This window comes from Crocodylus porosus, unplaced genomic scaffold (assembly GCF_001723895.1).
Source record: "Crocodylus porosus isolate Cpor-Errol unplaced genomic scaffold, CroPor_comp1, whole genome shotgun sequence".
In the NCBI taxonomy this organism is placed as follows: domain Eukaryota; kingdom Metazoa; phylum Chordata; order Crocodylia; family Crocodylidae; genus Crocodylus; species Crocodylus porosus.
Window position 1 is genome coordinate 18,443,774 of NW_017728917.1, and position 19,102 is coordinate 18,462,875.

The following is a 19,102-nucleotide window of genomic DNA, read 5'->3' on the forward strand; positions in this document are numbered from 1 at the left end:
CCAGTGCAGGAGTGCCATGTTGTGACTGGCATGCTTAATGGTTGAAGGGTCTAGTGCAAATCAGCACATGGACACCACAAAAGCTGGGATCGTTAGAAATAGATGTGCCTTTGCTCCCCAAAACTGAACTTATCTGCTGAAATTTGGCACACATGTATCAATATATTATACAAACGCTATGTCGTCAGTTCAAGTGTTCTGAAAAATATTCCCCCCGTGTTAAGCCAGGGAGAGAAGAGGTCCCATTGGAGCAAGTTGTGTACTGGAATTCTAGAATCAATAGGGAACCCACCGAGATGGGATGGCATGGCTTTAGCTTCACCCTGTGCATTATCAGGGTAAGGATGCTGACTAACAAATCTGTTCCATTCACTAATATACACACACACACACAGGCACCAGTTTAGAAAACAAAATGGATTTGAAGACTTTATGACAGACACCAATTCATTGGGCAAGAGAGGAACTAGCTGTGCCTCTTTTCCCAGAGCCCCTGAAGAGATGGAGAATTCCTCATCTCTTGATTGTAGGGGCACTGGATGTTTAACAAAGACATCCTTTCTTTTAAGTGTTAGTCATCAAAATTAAGTAGCTATTAGCAAGAGAAAGAGAGAGAGAAGGTTTAAAAGTCTTACTTAATTCCTTTGTTTTCATTTCTCACAGCATGTTCTCCTTCCATTAGTTCTCCTTTCACTAAAGATTTTTCAGGCTAGATAGGGCCTAAATTCTTAGTTTAAATATACAAGCTGGCAGGGAGGAAGGGGCAGCAAGCCTCCTCAAAACTCAGCACTCCTCAAAACACTCAGCACATGCACACACCTTCTCAGGTCTTCCAATCTAGACCTTTTGTTTGAAACAAAAACTAGAAAAGGAGTAAGTCAATTCTTCCCCCAACCCCCCTTAAAAGAACCCCTTTTCCATAGTTACTCTGTGGCATATATTACCCAAGGCTTATAAATAATATATCACAGATGGGCACAATCAATAAGCACAGAACATTTTTATAGTATTATAATCAAAATCCTGACATGATCCAAGAGCAAAAAGAATTCCAGCCAAGAACAGCAGCAACTGTGATCCAGTTCAGCTTTTCAGTTGATTCATGGCAATCAGAGGGTGGAGAAGATTTGGGGCTACATTTGGACAAAGTTAGGTAAGATGCAGGAAGTGAGATTCCTTCAAGAACACACATTTCCCGCTTCCACCCCTACATGTATTACACATTGTTCACTGCCCTCCCTCCCTCCCAAAACGGCTTATATTGAGAAACGGAAATGCCGTCATGGAACGACTGATTTTTTTAGGAATCTGCTGAAACTCCAAAACATGCATGCATGCAATTAGGAAGAAGTTAAGCTGACTGTAATAGGAAACTTAAAAAAAAAGAAAAAAGAGAGGGCAGCCAACCAGCTGCCTAAGAGTTAATATTATGCATTTCTCATCAAAACCTCTTTCAAGGAGGTTAAGCACACAATAGACTATCTAAAGCAACAGCTAGAAAGGCTGCTTGAAATTCCACACATGTGCCTCAGCAATGTATTTCTATTAATGTCCAGCGTGTGTCAGCGTGAAGATAAGGTACCAACATCATGTCCAACCAGCCAGCTAGAGAATGGGACGCCGTGTAAAACATTGTCTGATACTTAGAATCCAGGAGAACGGTGGCGTTTGCAATCTCACCCTCTGCACACACGCGCCTGATAACGCCACCAACAAGGAGAGGCAGTGTGAGGAAACTATCCTGCAGCTTTGGGAAAGAAAAAAAAAAGATTGAGAGGGAGGGAGCAGGAAGTGAGGAAGAAAGAAAATAAACTTGATCAGCAAATGAAAGGTTTTGGGTGCCCAACTGGCACCTTGTGAAGGAACGATAGTCTGATGCTAGCACTAACAAGGAGAAAAGTTGCAAATCACAATTGTTCTTCAACTTTCTTTAATCTTCCCCACCCCCCCTTTTTTTTTTTTTTTTAATTTAAAGAAGTAACCTTAACACTAGCTTTGAGCTCCCCACCATATTATATGCACTGTTTTTTTATCTCTTACTATGAAGCAAGGAAGTTACTCTACTCTCATATGAAGCACAGGAAGCATCATTAGCAAATCTCTGGGACCTCTACCCAATGCTTAGTAAAATAAGTAAGTAATAAATAAAATAAAATAAGTAAAGCAGATAAAATTAACTCTGATACCAAAACTAAAGAGCCCTCTTGGTCATATTTCAAGGTGCCTAAGGAGATATGAAGTAACTGGCATTCTGTACTTCCTCTACACCCATAGTCTAAGTTACCTGAGAATGCAGAGCTAACTGTTGGAGTTTTCCCTTCATGCACGTTAGATCATTTTGCAGCATCCACAAGCCTTACAGCCTACACCTCATTCTCTTTGTATAGCACCTCCCAACCAGCCAGACTCTGAGAGGATTTACCACTGTATTTCTAAGCATTATTGGCCCATGGTTCAAATGCTGTCACTTCTGAAGTGCATCACAGCAGGTATTAGACAATATCACTGAACATTAAAGAAAGCATGCACAAGATGCCAAGGCACAAAACCTAAGGAGACCAAGTAGTACTCCAAACTGACATTGGACAGGAAAGTAAGAATAATATTCCAGCTATTACAAAAAGGTAACATGGGATCCGTAGTGATCTTGCATGAAGAGCAGGAACTCCAGGATGATCTCAGTACTGACTCAAAGAAAGTGGCAGCCTACCAAGACACTACCTGCAATGCCTTGGCACATATAGTGCTACTCCCCGCCTTCGAAGAACTAACTTCCACATGGCATCAGATGGTGGTTTTTCTGGTGCGAGTACTGATCAAGAACTGGGTTTCACACCAGACATGAAGTGGTTAATAAGGAAGGATCAAAGCAACACTTGGATAGTTGCATCATCAGATACCAGCTCCTGCCCTTCAATTTGTCTGCTTACCAATTCATTATTTTTATAGCTTTGCTCTCTTTTCCCCATGCCTAAGGGGGTGGGAGGAGAAAGACTGGCTATAAAGCTTAAACGCCAACCTGAACTAGCTCTGTACGACCCACCAAGGCAAACAACCAAGGATCATGTTTAAAGCAAGGACAGAACATTTTCTCACGTGCCTGGGTATCTGTGCTCCCATCCAAAGCTCAGTCATATGTGAAAATGGGTCTTTGGGAGTCTTCTAGCCACTCTCTGGTGATTTGGTCATAAATTCAGTATGTGCCACTAGTTAAAAGACACAGATCAACCATTGCCCAGAACTGTTCAAGGTCTTGGAGTGGAATATATGGAGATCTCCAACATGAAGATAATATGAAGCCACACTAAAAATAAGCTGGAGTAGAGTGTATTGCTGTGCAAGCTTCTCTACTACCTGTTATCAGGCTCATTCTCTTACAAGCATTAAAATTCACTCAGGTTTAACAAAAGCAACGTTCTATTTTAGATGCAACAGCTCTTCGTAAAAACAACTGGTGCCATTATCCAGCATTGCATAGTTGCAATAGAGACAAAATTCTCATACTCCCAAATTCTCTTCAGTCCTTTCAGCTACAGGTATCCTAAACCCAGACAGACTTATCTGGCAACTGTTTCTGAGCAGCAAGTCAACTATGTAGCCAAAACACACAGAATGCAGGGAAAGAAGACTTAGAGCCAAGACAGGGAAGTTCAGCAGCCCCGGAGACAACTTCAATTTGTTGCAGCTGTAGGATTTAAAAAGAGGCCAGCCCTGCGATAAGGTCCTGAAGCCCAGGCAACTATAAAAATGAGATGCTCACATGAGACCATCAGCTGCTGAAATCTGCAAAAACCCTCCAAACACAAATTAACCTTCAGAGTCAGGCGATAAAAGACTAGAGCAGCAGAAATTGGAAGTAATTTTTTTAAAAGGCAAAAGGAGAATAAAAAAGGATTGCTACAAATGTCTGACAAATCACACTATGGGTAGCTGGGAAAATAAAAAAAGCAAAAAAAGAAGGCTCTCATCACTAGTCAGATAATGCCTTTGCCTTCCCCTAGGACAAGAGGAAAAATGCTGTATTTTTATGCTGCAGGCGCATTTTGGTGCATTTTTCCCCAAAAACATTTCATTTAAATTCTGACCCTTCATCTTTTCTGTTCCTCAACCTTTATTCCCACATCAACTGTTCCCAAGATCTGAAGTTGTTAGTTTGTGCAAAGCATTCAACAAGCAGATCCCTCACAAAGCACGGGGCTGACTACACCTAGTTTAGATTCATGCTGACCCTCCCAGAGCACCTTGTTTGAGAATAGATTCATCTGCAGGGATCCCTGGTTTCACAGGCAGCATGCAGAAAATCCCTCCACCAAAATGCAGCCTCTTCTGGGATGGAGCCTAATTGACAGAAGCAGGGAAGGAAGCCTTGACCACAGACTTTAAATTAAATCTATAGAAGGCTCTGGTGAACAACTGCAACACAGACCACAAAGAGCCCAGTAAAGAGACACGCTGGGGCAGGTAAGGAGCTGCATTACCAAGCCCAGACTGCAGCAGATCAGGTAATGGAAAGGGAGGAGGAGAAAGTTATGACACTGCACAGTCCTTTGATTTAATCCCCCTGTCCATCTCTTGCAATGGAAGAAACTGGAGCTGCATAAACCAGTCCAGAGCCCTAAGAAAAGGAGGAGTGGTGGCCTGTCTGCAGCACATTTAAGAGTGCCGAAGCTCCGTATTATAGCTTCCATTAGCAAGCAGCAGGAGGTAGTTTCCATATCAGATACTGTAGTGTGGGTGTAGAGGGGGAACACAATCCCAGGGGCACCCTGACTACCTCTGCTTCCTTTTCAGTATCACACACACACACTATGTCTACAATATAAAATAGCTATGAGTCAAGTCTGACTTCACTGCCAGGAACCTTGTTTTACTGAAACCAAGCAGCAAGCATAGAGGAATCTCTTCGGTAGCCAAAATAGTTCCTGATCAGAGAGTTTACTCAAGTAACATGCCTAGGGTTACCATATGTCCAGGTTTTCCCAGACACATCTCAAATCTCTGTCCAGGCGTTTTTTTGTAATATGAATCAATGCCTGGGATTCTGCTCTGCTCCGCTCCACTGGCGGGAGCAAGGGGAGGGTGATTGGAGGCAGTGGGCACACATGCACCTGCACACACACATGACTGGCATGCAGACAGGCAGGGTTATGGAGCAGCCCCAGCAGCTGGATGCAGGTAAGTCTGTGGGGGGCAGGGTTGGAGGGCCAGGGCTTGAGGACTATAAGGGGGTTAGTGTGTGGGTGCGAGGTGGTGCCTGCCAGTGCTGGGGGAAAACAGTCTGGGTGCCAGGGCTGCAGCAGGGCAGAAGGGGTGGGGGGCAGGCACCTGCCCCTCCGATGGGGGTCCTTTGAGGGAAGCAGGAAGCTCTGTGCCCAGGCTAGCAGCATAGGGGCTGGTGCCTGTGCTTGCAGGGCTGGGCCAGCCAGAAGATGCTGTGTGGGTTGGGCCATGGCCAGGTCGCCTGATGTGATGCCAGAGCTCCTGCCCAAGGCAGGGGTTGCCACAGGCATCCCTTCTTCCCTGCCACCCACACAGGGACTGTTTTCACTCTGCCGTCGCCTACACCAATCTGAGCCACCATGCTCTGGTCCGGTTGGAACAGGGGCAGCTGGGAGCCACTTCCAGCAGGGCTGGGGGGAGCAGGGGGCTGTGGGTCATGGATGAGGGGCACCAGCAGAGACTGGGGGGCTGCAGGTTGGGACTGAGAGGCATCAGCTTAACTGGCTGGCAGGACCAAGGGGCTGCAAGTTTGGAGAGAGGGGGCACTGGCAGAGCCAGGGTGCTGTGGGTAGGGAGTGAGATGGGAGTAATTTCTTCTCCATGTACAAAAGAAACATTTTCTTTATTTCAGTTTAATATCTGGTTCACATCTGGAACTGAAAAAGTAGGGAAGCTTGTATTTTTTCCACAAATGAAGAAAGCAAGCATGAGATCAACTAGTTTTAAAACCTTGAAAGATATGGTGACCAGAAACTCTCAGTTCACTTCACTACCAAGGCAGAAGTCCTTCTTTGTTTGATAAATTTGTTTGCTAAGTGGAAGACATGTTACTAGTAAAATAAAATCTACCTTAAATGTACTGATACAATAGGGAAAAAAAAAAAAAAAAAAGATAAGCTTATTAAAACAACAACCTGAAAGTGCCGTAATTTTACATTTAATTGCATTCCAAATTCCATCTGAAGGTAGCCTGACCCAAATTAATTCCACAAGTAAGTAACAATGCCAACCACTATTTTCTAATAAAAAATGTAAAAATTAACAATCTGTAACTGCTTAAATAAAAGTGTATGAAGATGGTATATCCTAGTTAGCAATAAACAATGCTGATCCAACATAATAAACCTTTTTAGATATATAAAAAACCATCTTAAATAAAATAACACGAATGCAAAACAAAATAAAAAAATAGCAAGCTGAAATTTAAGCTACCGATTTAAAAAAAAAAAAATCAGTTTTCTCCTTTCCGCATCTAACTCAAGTGCTGTTCAGCATGGATCAGGTATCCAAGGTGTAGCTGTATTGGTCTACAGGCAAAAGGAATCACCTCTACCACAAGGTCTGATATCTTTTAATAGACCAACTAGATTTTTGCAAAAAAAAAATTCTTTAATTGCCTGAAAGCTTACAATTAAAGAATTCTTTCTGCAAAAATCTAGTTGGTCTAATAAAAGATATCACCTCTACCACAAGGTCTGATTTCATTCAACATGGAAACATTTTCAATACTTTAAGCAAAACTAACAAACTCATACTTTGTAAAACAATCACAAATGCCTCCTCCCAGCAACAGCCCCTGCATCCTGGAGGCAAATTTATCACAACAGAAATGGGAAGGGGTATCAGTGGAGGCAATATGCTACACTGACCGCACAGCAGGCAGAAGCAGTAGAACTACTTTGCTAAAGAACTGGATCCAAAATGAATCGTCACAACTTGTCACCATTTGAGAGACAGAGCACAGAACAACAAGCCTCATCTGCCCTAGGAAGGGTGTCCATTGCTATTCATGGGAATCAAGGGTGCTGCTGATCTAGAGCAGAATGCAGTTCAACTGTAAATGTTGATAGGACCCAAACAGGTTTGACACCATTTCTGAGACTATTTACTAGGCCTGTGTGAAGCAGCAAGTATTTGCTTTGGATTCAGTCAAGAGGGGAGGGAAAGGGAGGAGCAGATCAACGCCCCCACAGCAAGGGAAGGAATGGGGCTGCAGCTGGGACAAGCTGTCCAGCTGGGGCAGTGGGGCACAGGACTTGTGAAGGAGGACTCCCACTACTGCACTCCACCAGTCCAGCAGCTGCCCTTCTGGTGGCTCCTCTGGCAGCTCTCTCTGCTAGCGGCCCGGGAGGGCATGTAAGCAGGCATGTGCCCTTGGATCTGCATGGGGCAGGCGGGCCGGGCTCCACTTTGCAGGGCAACTAGCCCCAGCCTGGAGCACAGCCCTGGCTCTGCCCACCCTGCAGAGTGCGGTGCAGCAGGGGCTATGGGGGGGGGGGGGCTGCAGCAACCCTAAAATTCCCCACAGCCCCTACCACCAACCTCACCCCAATCTCGGTGCACACACCCACCCTCACGCTCTGCTGCTGCTCGCCCAGCCGGGGCGCGGCAAGGCAACACCGGGGTTTGTCTGGGAGGCGCAGGAAAGCTGGAGCAGCATCCACCATTGCACGCTGCTTCTCATGGCAACACAGCCACACTGCCCTGTGCCTCCCTGCACCAGCTGGGCGAGCGGCGGGAAGGCATAGCCCCCCACTCCCAGCACCTTCTGCCGCCTATCCAAAACGCAGCCCAGCCCACCCCGTGCAGATCCAGGGGCACTTGCCCACTCCCATGCCCTCCCAGACTGGCAGAGAGCGGAGCCACTAGAAGAGCTTTTCCCAGCCCAGCAGTGTGCAGTGCCGGAAGCCCCCCTTCTCAGCTGGGCAGCTTGTCCCCGCCCCAGTTCCAATCCCTCCCTTGCTTTTGGGGGTGGTGATCTGATCTGCCCCCCCCACGCACACACACACCCCTTCCCTCCCCACTCTGTCCACCACAAGAGACTTACCAGCTGGAGGCAGCTGTGTCCAGCATGGTCAAGGACTGCTGCCTGTTTAATCTATGACCTAGTCTCCAAATTGGGGCCAAATCTCTCCAAATGCAATTGATTTGGAGGCTTCCAAATTGATTTGGACTTTTTAATGGGTCTCCCAATTTGATTTGGAAATTCAGCCACCAAACGAGGCCCAATCTCCTCCAAATAGAAACTGCTTACCCAAGCTTTGCACAGCCCTACTATTTACAGCATGAGTTAGGCTGCATTACTTAAGCCACAATCACTACAAAGGATCAATCTACTGGCATATACACAATCATACTAATGGCAATACAGCAAATAAAAATGGCTTTAAGCTTGAACAACTGGCTATAATTCCCATGCCGCCTTTTGCCCAGACTGCCTGGATCACTCTCTTCCACCCGTGGGACCAGAAGGCAAAGGCAACTTATCAGATGAGTTTCAGACAGACACCTCAGAGGATCTGCCTACACTGGCATGTCTCCAACTCTCCACCCATTGCACTGACCACAAAGGGAGCAGAACTGGAGGCAGCTTGCCAATAATCAAACAGCAGCACTTATGTCTAGTTTGAGATGAGCTAGAAAACCCTCTGGTTAAAATGCCATTGGCCAGCCCAACCTAGCACCATCACCGCTAGTGCAACGAGAGCTGTCAGAAGTTTAGACCCAACAACCTTCGAGATCTTGGAGTTCTGCAAAAACAAAATCAGCTTCAAAAAAAACCTAAGTTCATGGTCATGACCAAAACCACCAATCATACTTGGTATTCTCATTCCAGTCCCCTGCTTGACTTCCAATTCCCCCCCAGTAGAATTGAAGTGCAACTGGATTAAATGAGTCTGAAGGAATTCAACTGCCTTGTTCTGTCAGCTAACTGTAACTAGTATAACTAGAAAATAGCACAAACTGTGTTTTGACAACTCCTTCCTTGCAAGCAGGAATCAGCAGATTTCTATCCAAAAGGCCACTGAGTACAACATGGCCAAAGACACATGAAGGAGAAGCCACTGCTTAGCCACAGATAGAAGAACATTTCCCCAGCAACTCAGGATAGCCACTTCCATCTTCACCTTTACCCACACAATAATCCTCCCCTTCCCCCAGCAAAGAGCTAATTATGGTATCAAGTATGTACTACCCTCACTCCATTTTTACATTCACTCTCTTAAAAAAAGAGGGGAGTGGGGGGGGGGGGAAGGGACACAGATTTTTTGGTCAATAGATCTGACAAAACCATTATCCTAGGGGATTAAACAAGGAGATAAGAAGTTCAGGGTTTTGCACAAATCATATTAGTTCATTTCTCAAATCCGGGTAATGCTTCTTTTCAAAAGTATTAATTTCACTTATTCTATTTGCTCTCCCTCTATCCTGATAACACTGGCATGCATGGCCCCTAAATTAGATCCTCCTATTTTGTGGGTTATAATCCTCCCTTTCTAGAGTGGTAATGAGATGTCTTCCCTTAATCACATTTATTTCCTGCCTCCCCCATCCAATTCCACGTTGGATTTGTTTTGAAGATTTTGGTTAAAAGCTCACAAGCCTCAAAGTCACAGCGTCCTACTGGGTGGCTCAGAGTGCATGCTGAACAGCCCCAGGAGACTAAGGAGATGGTGGTTTGAGGGGAAACACAGCCCTGCTTACAAAAAGTTTCCTTGTTGTCCAAAAAAACCACACAATGGGAGGGGGGATGGGGAAGAGACTGTGATGAATTAAAAACAAAGAAGAAAGAAAAAAAGATGCTGAGTGCAGGGTGAAGGGGGACCATTCAGAACATGGCCAAGGGCCTAACAACTTGATCAGGAAGACTCCACTACAAGCCCTTTATCCTAAAATAAAGGACTTGAACAAAACAACTATGTTCATTCCTGCCCATATGACAGAACGTTTCATAGGAAGATCAGAGCCCTTTACAAATGTTCATTAAGCAAGAGCCCTGCTGTGAAGTATAGTACAGTAATACCTCTTGTAGTGTCGCTTAATATTTATGGTATTGGATACATTTGAACCTGTTGATGGGTATCACAGCCCTGTTGTGCTAGGTGCTGCACATACACATATACAAAATTCCTCCACAGCATTCTGCAGACTGTTTCCATCCTAGCTGATCCCATGCAGTGACTTCACACCTCTGCCCCCTCAAACAGAAGTTTAATAATGCTGTGAACTTCCTGACTGTAGGATTTGTGAAGTTCCAAGTCATACAAATACAGTAACTAAGGCCATTTGTACACGCCACGGGGGTTTACTTCAGTTTAATTCTCTCTAAACTGAAGCAGTGGGTTTTTAAAAACACCACTTCAATTTAGGGCAAAGTAAACCCCTGTGGTGTGTATACAAGGGTCAGGCCCAATCCTTACCTGCCTCTCTAGTGGCAGGGATGGCAGCCTGCCAGCAGGACAAGCAGTCCCTGAGCCATGGGGGACAGAGAGGGGTGCCCCTCCATGGCAACGGCAAGCACCCCCAGGCAGCACTTGCCCATAGGCAGTCCCAGAGGCACCACAGCCACAGAGGGAAGCACCGGTCCCCCACAGAGCTCAGGGAGGCAGGCTCCAGAGAGAAAAAGGGGGGAAAAAAAAAATCAGGCTTGCTGCTTTTTTTTTTCCTTCAGTGGAGCCTGCCTGCACAGGGCCCACTGCTTCCCTCCACAGCTGTAAGGTAGCAAACTAAAACACCTTAGACATGTTTTATTTTGTTGCGTCCCAGAGTCATTTAATGCACTTTACGCTGCTGACACGTGTAAACAGTTGCACCATTGAAGAGGTGCAAAAGGGCATTAAACCACTTTAAAAGCCAATTTTTTGGCGTGTACAAATGGCCTGAGGCACCAAAAACTGAGTGACTCGGGCACAGCCACACGAAGAGGTCAGGACAGAGCTTAACTAAAATAGAAATCAGTTTCAGTCTCAACCACAGGCTCCTGCTTTTGCCATTAATTCACCTTTCTTGTCACATCCTTCTAAGTTGTAGCACCAAAGTAAACAATGAATTAATTACATCCAAAAACCTGTGACAGGTACCTTGCCAAAGGGTTAGCTCATAGCCTACTCTGAGGAGGATGGTGAATGGTGTAGTAAGAATGAACTGTCACTTTGCAGAGATACTAATAATAAAATCAGCAGATGAAAACCGTAAAGAACACAGATTAAAATGTCACATGGCTTTCAGCACAACGCAAATTAAATCATTAAAAATATAGCCATTGAATTCAGATTTATTGCCTAAGAGTGGTAAGGTGAAGAAAGACAATTGCCACAGTAGCGGAGATGCCTGTTCAAAAGAAGAAGTGACCAAACTGCAGTGGTGTCAAGGGCATAGGACAGCTCAAGACATGACCACATGTGTAGAGGAAGTAACCTTGCCAACTAGCCATGGCACAACCTTCAACACCTAGAAGATTATGAGCAGTGAAGGCAGATCATTCAGCCGCCCCACCTTTCTCTGGATTCAGTACTAACATGGCACAGAACACCTGAAAGTTTACTCTCCTGGCTTCTGTACGCACGACAATGGGACTCTCAGCTAGAGCCTTGATCTATCACCACCCAGCACACATCATCTCTGCTGTTCTTAACAATTTAGGATGTGAGAGCAAGCACAAACAGAAACAGCAAACGGCAGACCATGATCCAGAGTTAGTGACAAAAAGAACCAAAAAGAAGTACTTTTGAACAAATGGAATGGGAAGAGTGAAAACAGGAATCTGGCAAGTCAAGGTACTGACAACAGGCAGGAAGAGTTTGAGAAATACTTCAAGCCTTCAAATGCTACATGGGAGTTCAGAAATGAGAAGGGGAGAACATTCTAACAAGCAGGAATCACACAGTTTGAGAATGTAGTATGGAGAACATCAGGCTTAAAGATGCCTGGATCTGAAAGGAAATAAACATAGTAAAAGTCCCCAAAGATTAAAAGGCCGCTGCGCTGAACCTCTGGTTTGAGTAGCCAGCTGCCTGGTCCTGACTGTTGGGAGGACAGACAAAGCTACCCAACAGGTCAGTTCTGTCTCAGATTAATTTGCTTTTTCAGCAGTAGGCTGAGAGGATTAAACAAAAATAAACATAAGCATAGTTTTGGGCCTCAAGTTGCATATTCACCAGTTATCTTTCAGGGGCTACCCAAGAAGCATCTGTTCCAACTTCCCTGGTGTTCGCTGACAGTCAGGCACCTGGGAACTGTACATCCAATATTTTAACATCTACAATCACATTCTGATGCAACAACAGCACAGCATTAAGGGTTATATCCCAGCTCATTCTAGCCAGGAAAAGGATACATTTTCCTGATAGCACCTGACCACCCCATCACATTCGTCCCACGCTCCGTAAGACAGCAGGGCTCTCCTCCCTAATAGTGGCATCGCTCCATTTGGACACCATTGTCCTCCTGGTGGGAATGGTATTAAACACTTTACCTGGCAGCCAAGATGCCACAGCTTCTATGTGCTGCAGATACCAAATATCCCTTTTTTGTTGTTGTTAACCTTTCAAGGGACAGAGGAAGTAATGAGTACCACAGACTAGGGACTAAGTTGAGGCTGCTCAATTCATAACACAAGTGGCATTTAATAACTCCTGTGAGAGACAGAGAGGTTTAGGCCCTCTGTACACAAGGGAGCATATTCTTTGGTTTGTACTTACCAGCTGGGCAGCCCTCTGCCTCTCTTCATTGGTGCTGCTCCTTTCCCGCTGAAGGGCAGTACTCAGGGCCTCACTAGCTGCCTCCCGTTCCCTCTTAGCCAGCCGAAGGAGCTCCTCTTGAACCAGTGCCTGCTCTCGCTCATATCTGCATCGGTGCCAAAGACAGAAGGTGAGCAGCAGACTTCTGGCAACAGGTCACAATTTACCTGGCACAATGCCTGCTTATACTACCACAGCATCAGTTTCTGCAGAACCAGGTGATCAGCAAGTTCAATGCTAACAAAGCCAAGCTACCACAGGACAAAAAGCACATAAATCTATAAAGGAGTCTAACCTGACTAGATTAAGTATTTGCTAGGCATTCAATATCCAAAGAATAAAAGACTTAATATGCTACATGTTAAGCTGATATTCAAGAAATGAGGGCAGGCCACACACTAAGGAGTTAATCTACCTAGCAGACTTCATTCACTACCAAGTCTACCTGGCTCTTTTGCTTAGCTTTCCCTCTCCACAGGGTCAGCAATGTAGATTAGATGAGATCAGGACAGAGCTGAAGGAAGCGACTTTAGAAATTTCTAAGCCAACACTACATGGAGAAAACTTAGCACCCATACACGATTCCCATTCTGGCCCTAGGAATTCCATAAGCACATAACAGGTTAACGAAGGTACAAGATCAGTAGGTCTCTACACCATGCCCTACTTTCTCTGCAGCACTCACTAGACCATCCTTCCAGAAGCAGCTCCATACATCAGAACTGAAGACTGCCAGGAAGTTAGATTCCCCCCATCTCTGATAAACGAAAGTGGCTTTCCAAAGACTCCCCTAGAAATGTAAGAGACATGACAGTGGAGTGCCACTGTTCCACTATGTTTACAAGTGGTGCCACTGTCAAGTGGTCACACTGAGAAAGGACTCATTTCTGGTCATCAAGATTGGCCCTGTGTGAAATGCTACCAAATACTGGGCACAGTAAGGAGAATGCCAGAGGCAACAAGCAAGAATAGGAGAAAACAGCTAGAGAAACTAGGGGGAAAAAAAGCCATGCACAGAAACTTTCATAATAGAGATCCAGCCTGCTGTGTAGAAGCTGGAGGAGTTCCTACTCCTCTCCATTCTTGGAGAAGCAGCAGAGATTCCTGGGGTTGCTAGAAAGCCAATTTCACAGACCGCATCTCATTCTCCCTGGCAGCTTTACATGCTTTGACACCTTGCAAAATTAAAATGCTTCATAGAGGGGGAAAAAATACCTCAAACCAGCCTTGAAATGTCATGTGGGACAGCAGCAAGAAGAAAAAAAAAAAAAAGCCAAAGGAGATACCTAGACAGGCATTATTTCAGATCTAACCACAGAGTCTCACTCAGTATAATTCTTCAGAAGTAACAGATTTGAAACCTAAACCAAAGGTTCTTCAAGCACTTCAGTATCAGTACCAGAGGTTTTCATCTACTTTAGGAGGCAGGAGCAGGTATAACAAACTTTAGAAGTACTGATCACATGTTTTCTTTCACAAAACTTATTATAGGTCCCAAGTGTTCCTTGTGGTCCTTCTGGTCTTCTATGTTTCTGTGACCACCCTCCAGTTGGTTCTTAGCTCCTTCACCTGCCTTCGCCATGAGTCACATGCTTGCACTACAAGGGTTGTTCCATGATCTCAAATGACACCAAGACCTTACAAAAGACTTACTACACAACTGAAGCACTGAACTGCAAACTTCAGCATTACACACAGCCCAGAAAGAATGTGACAGGACAGGCAGCCATCTTTTGCCAGAAGGGAAAGTTTCCTCACCTCTTGTACAGGTCCTCCTCTGCCTCCGAAGGCTTCTGACCAGAGCCTTTCACCGTTGGTGGCTGGACTCCTAGGAAGAGGAATAGAAGCACATGACTACCGTGAAAGAAACCACAAGCTACCATCATGTCATGAGAATGCATACTAATGGAGGAAAAGGAAAACGCTTAATAAATAAGCAGACAAGGTTCTTTGGATAAATCTGATATCTTTTATTAGACCAACAAAATGTCCTTAGACCAACATGGATACAACCTATACCCCTAATAAATAAGCAGCGTTTCAAGAGCATGGTCAGCACAAGAAACATCTCAAGGGAAATTTGAGAATAAGAATTGTATAGCTAAAAGCTGCGTTCATGAAAAAGTGATAAGCTTCCTGTAGGTAAGTGTACTTAATACACCTTAATCCTGATCCATGCAAACACTCATTTTATTCTGGTCCTACTCTCCACACCTTTTCCCCAGCTCTACCGATGCACCACTCTTGATCCACTCCCTGTAATTACAGCAGGGGCCTGTCGGGAGCAGAGATCAATTTAAAAACGTGGTTTGGGATATTCACTTTTGACGAAGCTTTAGACAACCAAAGGGCAGAATTCTCTGGCTTGGCTCACCATACCCATATTAGTCTGGATCCCATAGACAAAAATGTTAAGAACTGTGAGGGACTGCTGATGAGAATATCAACAATGTATATCCAGATACCAAAGAAAACAAGTTTCAGCCATCTTGAGTGGAAAAGCCAAAGACACCCTTTTCTATAATAAGCCACGACACATGCCATCAAACAGGCAAGTTTTGTCAGTCTCTCGTCCACTCCTGGCAACTTCTGAAATCAGCTCATGACCTTTTCCCTCCTCTGAACATGCAGCGCAACATTCTGTGCTCACAATATTATCCCTCTGTGTCGAAATGAAACAATACAACCCCACCTCAGTCATTTATGACTAATGTCCTTTTCAGACTGAATCTGGATAGCTCACAGGGTTAGGATCCTTAGTGCCTTGCAAAGACGAGGGTTTGCAAACCAACCTCACCCCCACAACAGAACAATCAGGGATAATATGCAGCATCATCAAGCAGCTGTGCAAAACTGCTGCAATGTTCCAGCTGAGTGGAGTAAAGAAGTGCACCCTTACGAGCAAGAGCTGCAGCTGCACATATCATGTCTCACTTACCAACTTGCTGTGAATAAAGGGGTTTGCAAATCATCAGGATACAAATAATTCAGGTTCTGCTGTCCTCTACACTCCCATACTATGTTTCATCCAAATTGAGGAAGCTGGTATTAACACTATACTATAGATGGTGAAAGAAAACAAGTTACCTTACTTTTCTTTGCTTTAAATTCAATTCAGTGACCCAGTGGCAGAGCAAGAAACAGGATCCAGAAATTTCAATTGTTCTAAGTACCGTACAGCTAAAAAACCCAAATTAAATCAAATCAAATAAAAGCAACCCTCCACCGACAACTAACTCTCCACCCCATCCCTCCTCCCCACCTCCAAAAAGCCATGAAAGACCTCTCAGAACTACAGGAGGCCTAAACTGTGCAGTTGCCCTGATACACAAGTAGAAACATCATGAGCCAAATCAAAAGACTCTTCGTAAGAACTATGCCCTGAAAAAATATATATGAAATCCATAAAAGCATCATCTGACTAGTGCTGCTGCTCAGACTAGTTTCAAAACTCTAGGCTGTAGATCTGACACAGACTGGCAATACCTTTAGGAGACTTGGCCTTCTCTTCTGCAGCTAGTGGAGATGTAGTGCCACGGGAGGAGGGAGGAGGAAAGGAAGATGGTCTCTGGTCCCTTGCTGGTTGAGAAGACTCTTTCATTCGGTTTACTACATCTTCAGAGAGCTACAGCAATTATTTGCAGGGAAGAGATGAATGGAATCAGCTCTCAATTTTTACCTTAATACTAAGAGAAGTTCTCAACTGGTTACCTTTTCTTAAACATTGCCACAAACTATCACTAGTTCTGCTATTGAAAAAAACATTAACAATTTTAAATAAAGTCATTTAAACTTTTACAGGCCAATTTCACATTTAGAAAATATGAACACATCACATCATGAAGTGATAAGTCCCCAACAACAGCTTGACTGGAAAACAGGAATGGAGAAGAGACAACTAGAGGAAACAATCCTGTACTGAGCTAGGACTGGATCTTTAGCTGATGTATCACCATCTCTCACTTCTATAATTCTAAGTAAAACTTCCACAAAACAAAATGGAAGGTGGATGGAAAACATATGTGCCCAACCCTAAATTTATTCCTTTTTTCTGTACCTGGGTACAGATCCTAGAGAAGAAGAAAATGTGCCCCAAATACCATGAAACTTCAATTCATGACAGTCTTTCAGAACGCTGCCAGGTCTAATTCTTCTTCCGATACACTGCATGGTTAACAACCTCATGCCAACCACACCATCCTAATGGACAGACAAATGGGAGTTTCCCCCCCCCCCCCCGCACAGGCCAGTCCCACAGAGACATACCTCAGAGCATGAAGCAAAATACAGAGTTTGGTTGTGCTGCTCCCATGCAGAGCAACAGCATTTAGAAAATCTCTGGTATTTATTTTGTCAATTTGGTCTTGGGTCTTCCAACTCTCCTCCCTGGTGCTTTCCTGACTACTGCAAAACACATGCACATGTAGCCTGCACCCTATCAAGGGACACAGCTACAAGTATGTAAACACATACTGCAAAGCAATCCACATGCAGCAGCTCGGAGGCTTTCTTAAAGACAACAGTCATAACTCTAGAGGTGTTTGTGCATCCTTGGTGAGGGCGGTAGAGAGCATCACAATGTTAACTAGAAGGTTTTTGTGGAGGGAAGCAAATAATTCATTTTGAGGTTCAAGAACAAGGAAGCCTTTTCCATTTCATAGATGCTTAAGACTGGACTTGACTTTGGAGGCTGAGCAAACGAGGAAGGGAGGCCACTGTTCTGGAAACTAGTGATAAAAATACAAGGGCATCTTTCATTGAGCCGAAACCCCCAGAGGTCAAAGGAGTGCTTTGGTAGACATAAGTCAATGTTTCACTCTAATCCTGTCAGCTGAACTGCAAAAATCAAAATAGCAAAACGCCAATCTGTGCTAGGACCCGGAGCCAGGTGCTGACCAGACAAGTGCAGAGGGATATGGATCAGGATCGGGTCTTTTTCTGTGCGAAGCACCTGAGAGAGAAAACAGACCCTGCCACGGCCAATAACCGGGCCCCATCCACAGCAGGGCAGTTTTGATGGGCATCCCTTTCTTTAATGAGTGACTGGAAAATAAGTCAGTGAAAGGGAAAAATAAGCAGCAGTAAGGGTGCAACGTTAAGGAACCAGAGCAACAAGAGGAAGAAAAGGAGCAGGGCTGTAGTCACCTCAAATCATCACTAATCCCCAGTGCCTTCTCTGCCAACTGATGCCCGATCAGCCCTGGGATGCAGGGGGTGCCAGTTAGGGGCAAAGGTGCCCTGCCCTGGACACTTCCTCAGCACCACCCCAGCATCAGGCACCAGCACCCCCGCTCCCCAAGGGGCTCCACAGCTCCGGGGCAAAGAGAGGCGGGGAAGGAGCTGAGGGAGGGCCGCACTCCTGGAGGCAGCCATACTGCAGCCCCCTTGCACCTGCCCCAGGCCCAGCCCAGCCCCGCCTCACCCGCACACCCTGCAGCACCCGCACGCGCTCCTGCTCGTCCAACTCGAACGAGACCTTCCTGCCGCCCGCGCTGCTCTCGCTGCCGCCCATCCCGGGGCGGGCTCGGGGGTCCCGTCCCCTCCAGGCTCAGGACAAGCACCTCCAGCTGCCCTCACCCCCACCCCTGCCAACAAGCCTGCGCCTCATTGGCAGCTAGCGCCGGAGTAGCCAATGGCGGGGCGCGTTGCTGGCGGCGGCGCGCGGGGCAGTCTGGGAGTTGTAGTCTTGTGGCGAGGGTCAGGCTACCCAGAACGAGGCGGGACTTGCCAGGGCCCTGAGTGGGGGGTGGGGTAGAGCCCAGTGCAGCCGTGCTCCAGCCTGGGGCCTGCCCCAGCGGTGCTTGGCCGGGGTGTTGCATCCCCCGAGAGCCTGTCCAGTGCTAACAGGAGCCTCTTGACTCAGAGATTGCCAATGGGCCTCCACTGTACTCCAACCGCCCTGCCCTGAGCTCTGTGCAACAAAAAGATCCGATTCCATAACAGTTCCCAGTCAAAACTAAGAGCTGGCATTTTTTGAGGGGCAGATGCTGAGGGAGCGGGGGAGATGTATTGGCGCGTGCCCCTCTTTGATCTACCCATCGTTTAACTTTGGCTGCCTGACAGCAGTAGCAGCATTTCTACTGGGGCAGGCACGGCCAAGGCCCAGATCTTCCTTTGACACTGTGTTTGCCCCTTCTGCCTGTCTCTGGACCTCATTTCAGCTATGCAGATCTACCCCAAAATAGACCTCGGGGTACAAGAGGGAGGCTGCAGCTCACAACAGCCCACACTGCCGTCTAGGTGAGAGCTCGTGCAGCGGGATGGAGAAGTGCAGTACAGAGCGCCTCGGCCAAGCATAGAGGATGAACAGGCTGGGAAGCCTGATACAAAAGTCTGATACCCCAGTACTGGGGCATGTGGTA

The 19,102-nt window shown here is 45.8% G+C and overlaps 1 protein-coding gene across 4 annotated transcripts in view; it reads right to left on the reverse strand.

The window, feature by feature from the left end:
- CHCHD6 (coiled-coil-helix-coiled-coil-helix domain containing 6) overlaps positions 1-18,330 on the reverse strand; it is a 144,466-nt gene extending 126,136 nt beyond the window's left edge. Inside the window, exons 1-4 of one of the 4 annotated variants that reach the window (XM_019536824.1) lie at positions 18,163-18,330; positions 16,227-16,365; positions 14,499-14,568; positions 12,702-12,846 (exon numbers count right to left, since the gene is read on the reverse strand). In XM_019536824.1, the coding sequence (XP_019392369.1) occupies positions 12,702-12,846; positions 14,499-14,568; positions 16,227-16,365; positions 18,163-18,252 (444 nt within the window). In that variant the 5' untranslated portion in view covers positions 18,253-18,330. The remainder of the gene's footprint in view (positions 1-12,701; positions 12,847-14,498; positions 14,569-16,226; positions 16,366-18,162) is intronic. The other 3 variants (XM_019536825.1, XM_019536826.1, XM_019536827.1) reach the window with 3 other exon arrangements.
- Positions 18,331-19,102: the final 772 nt, after the last annotated feature.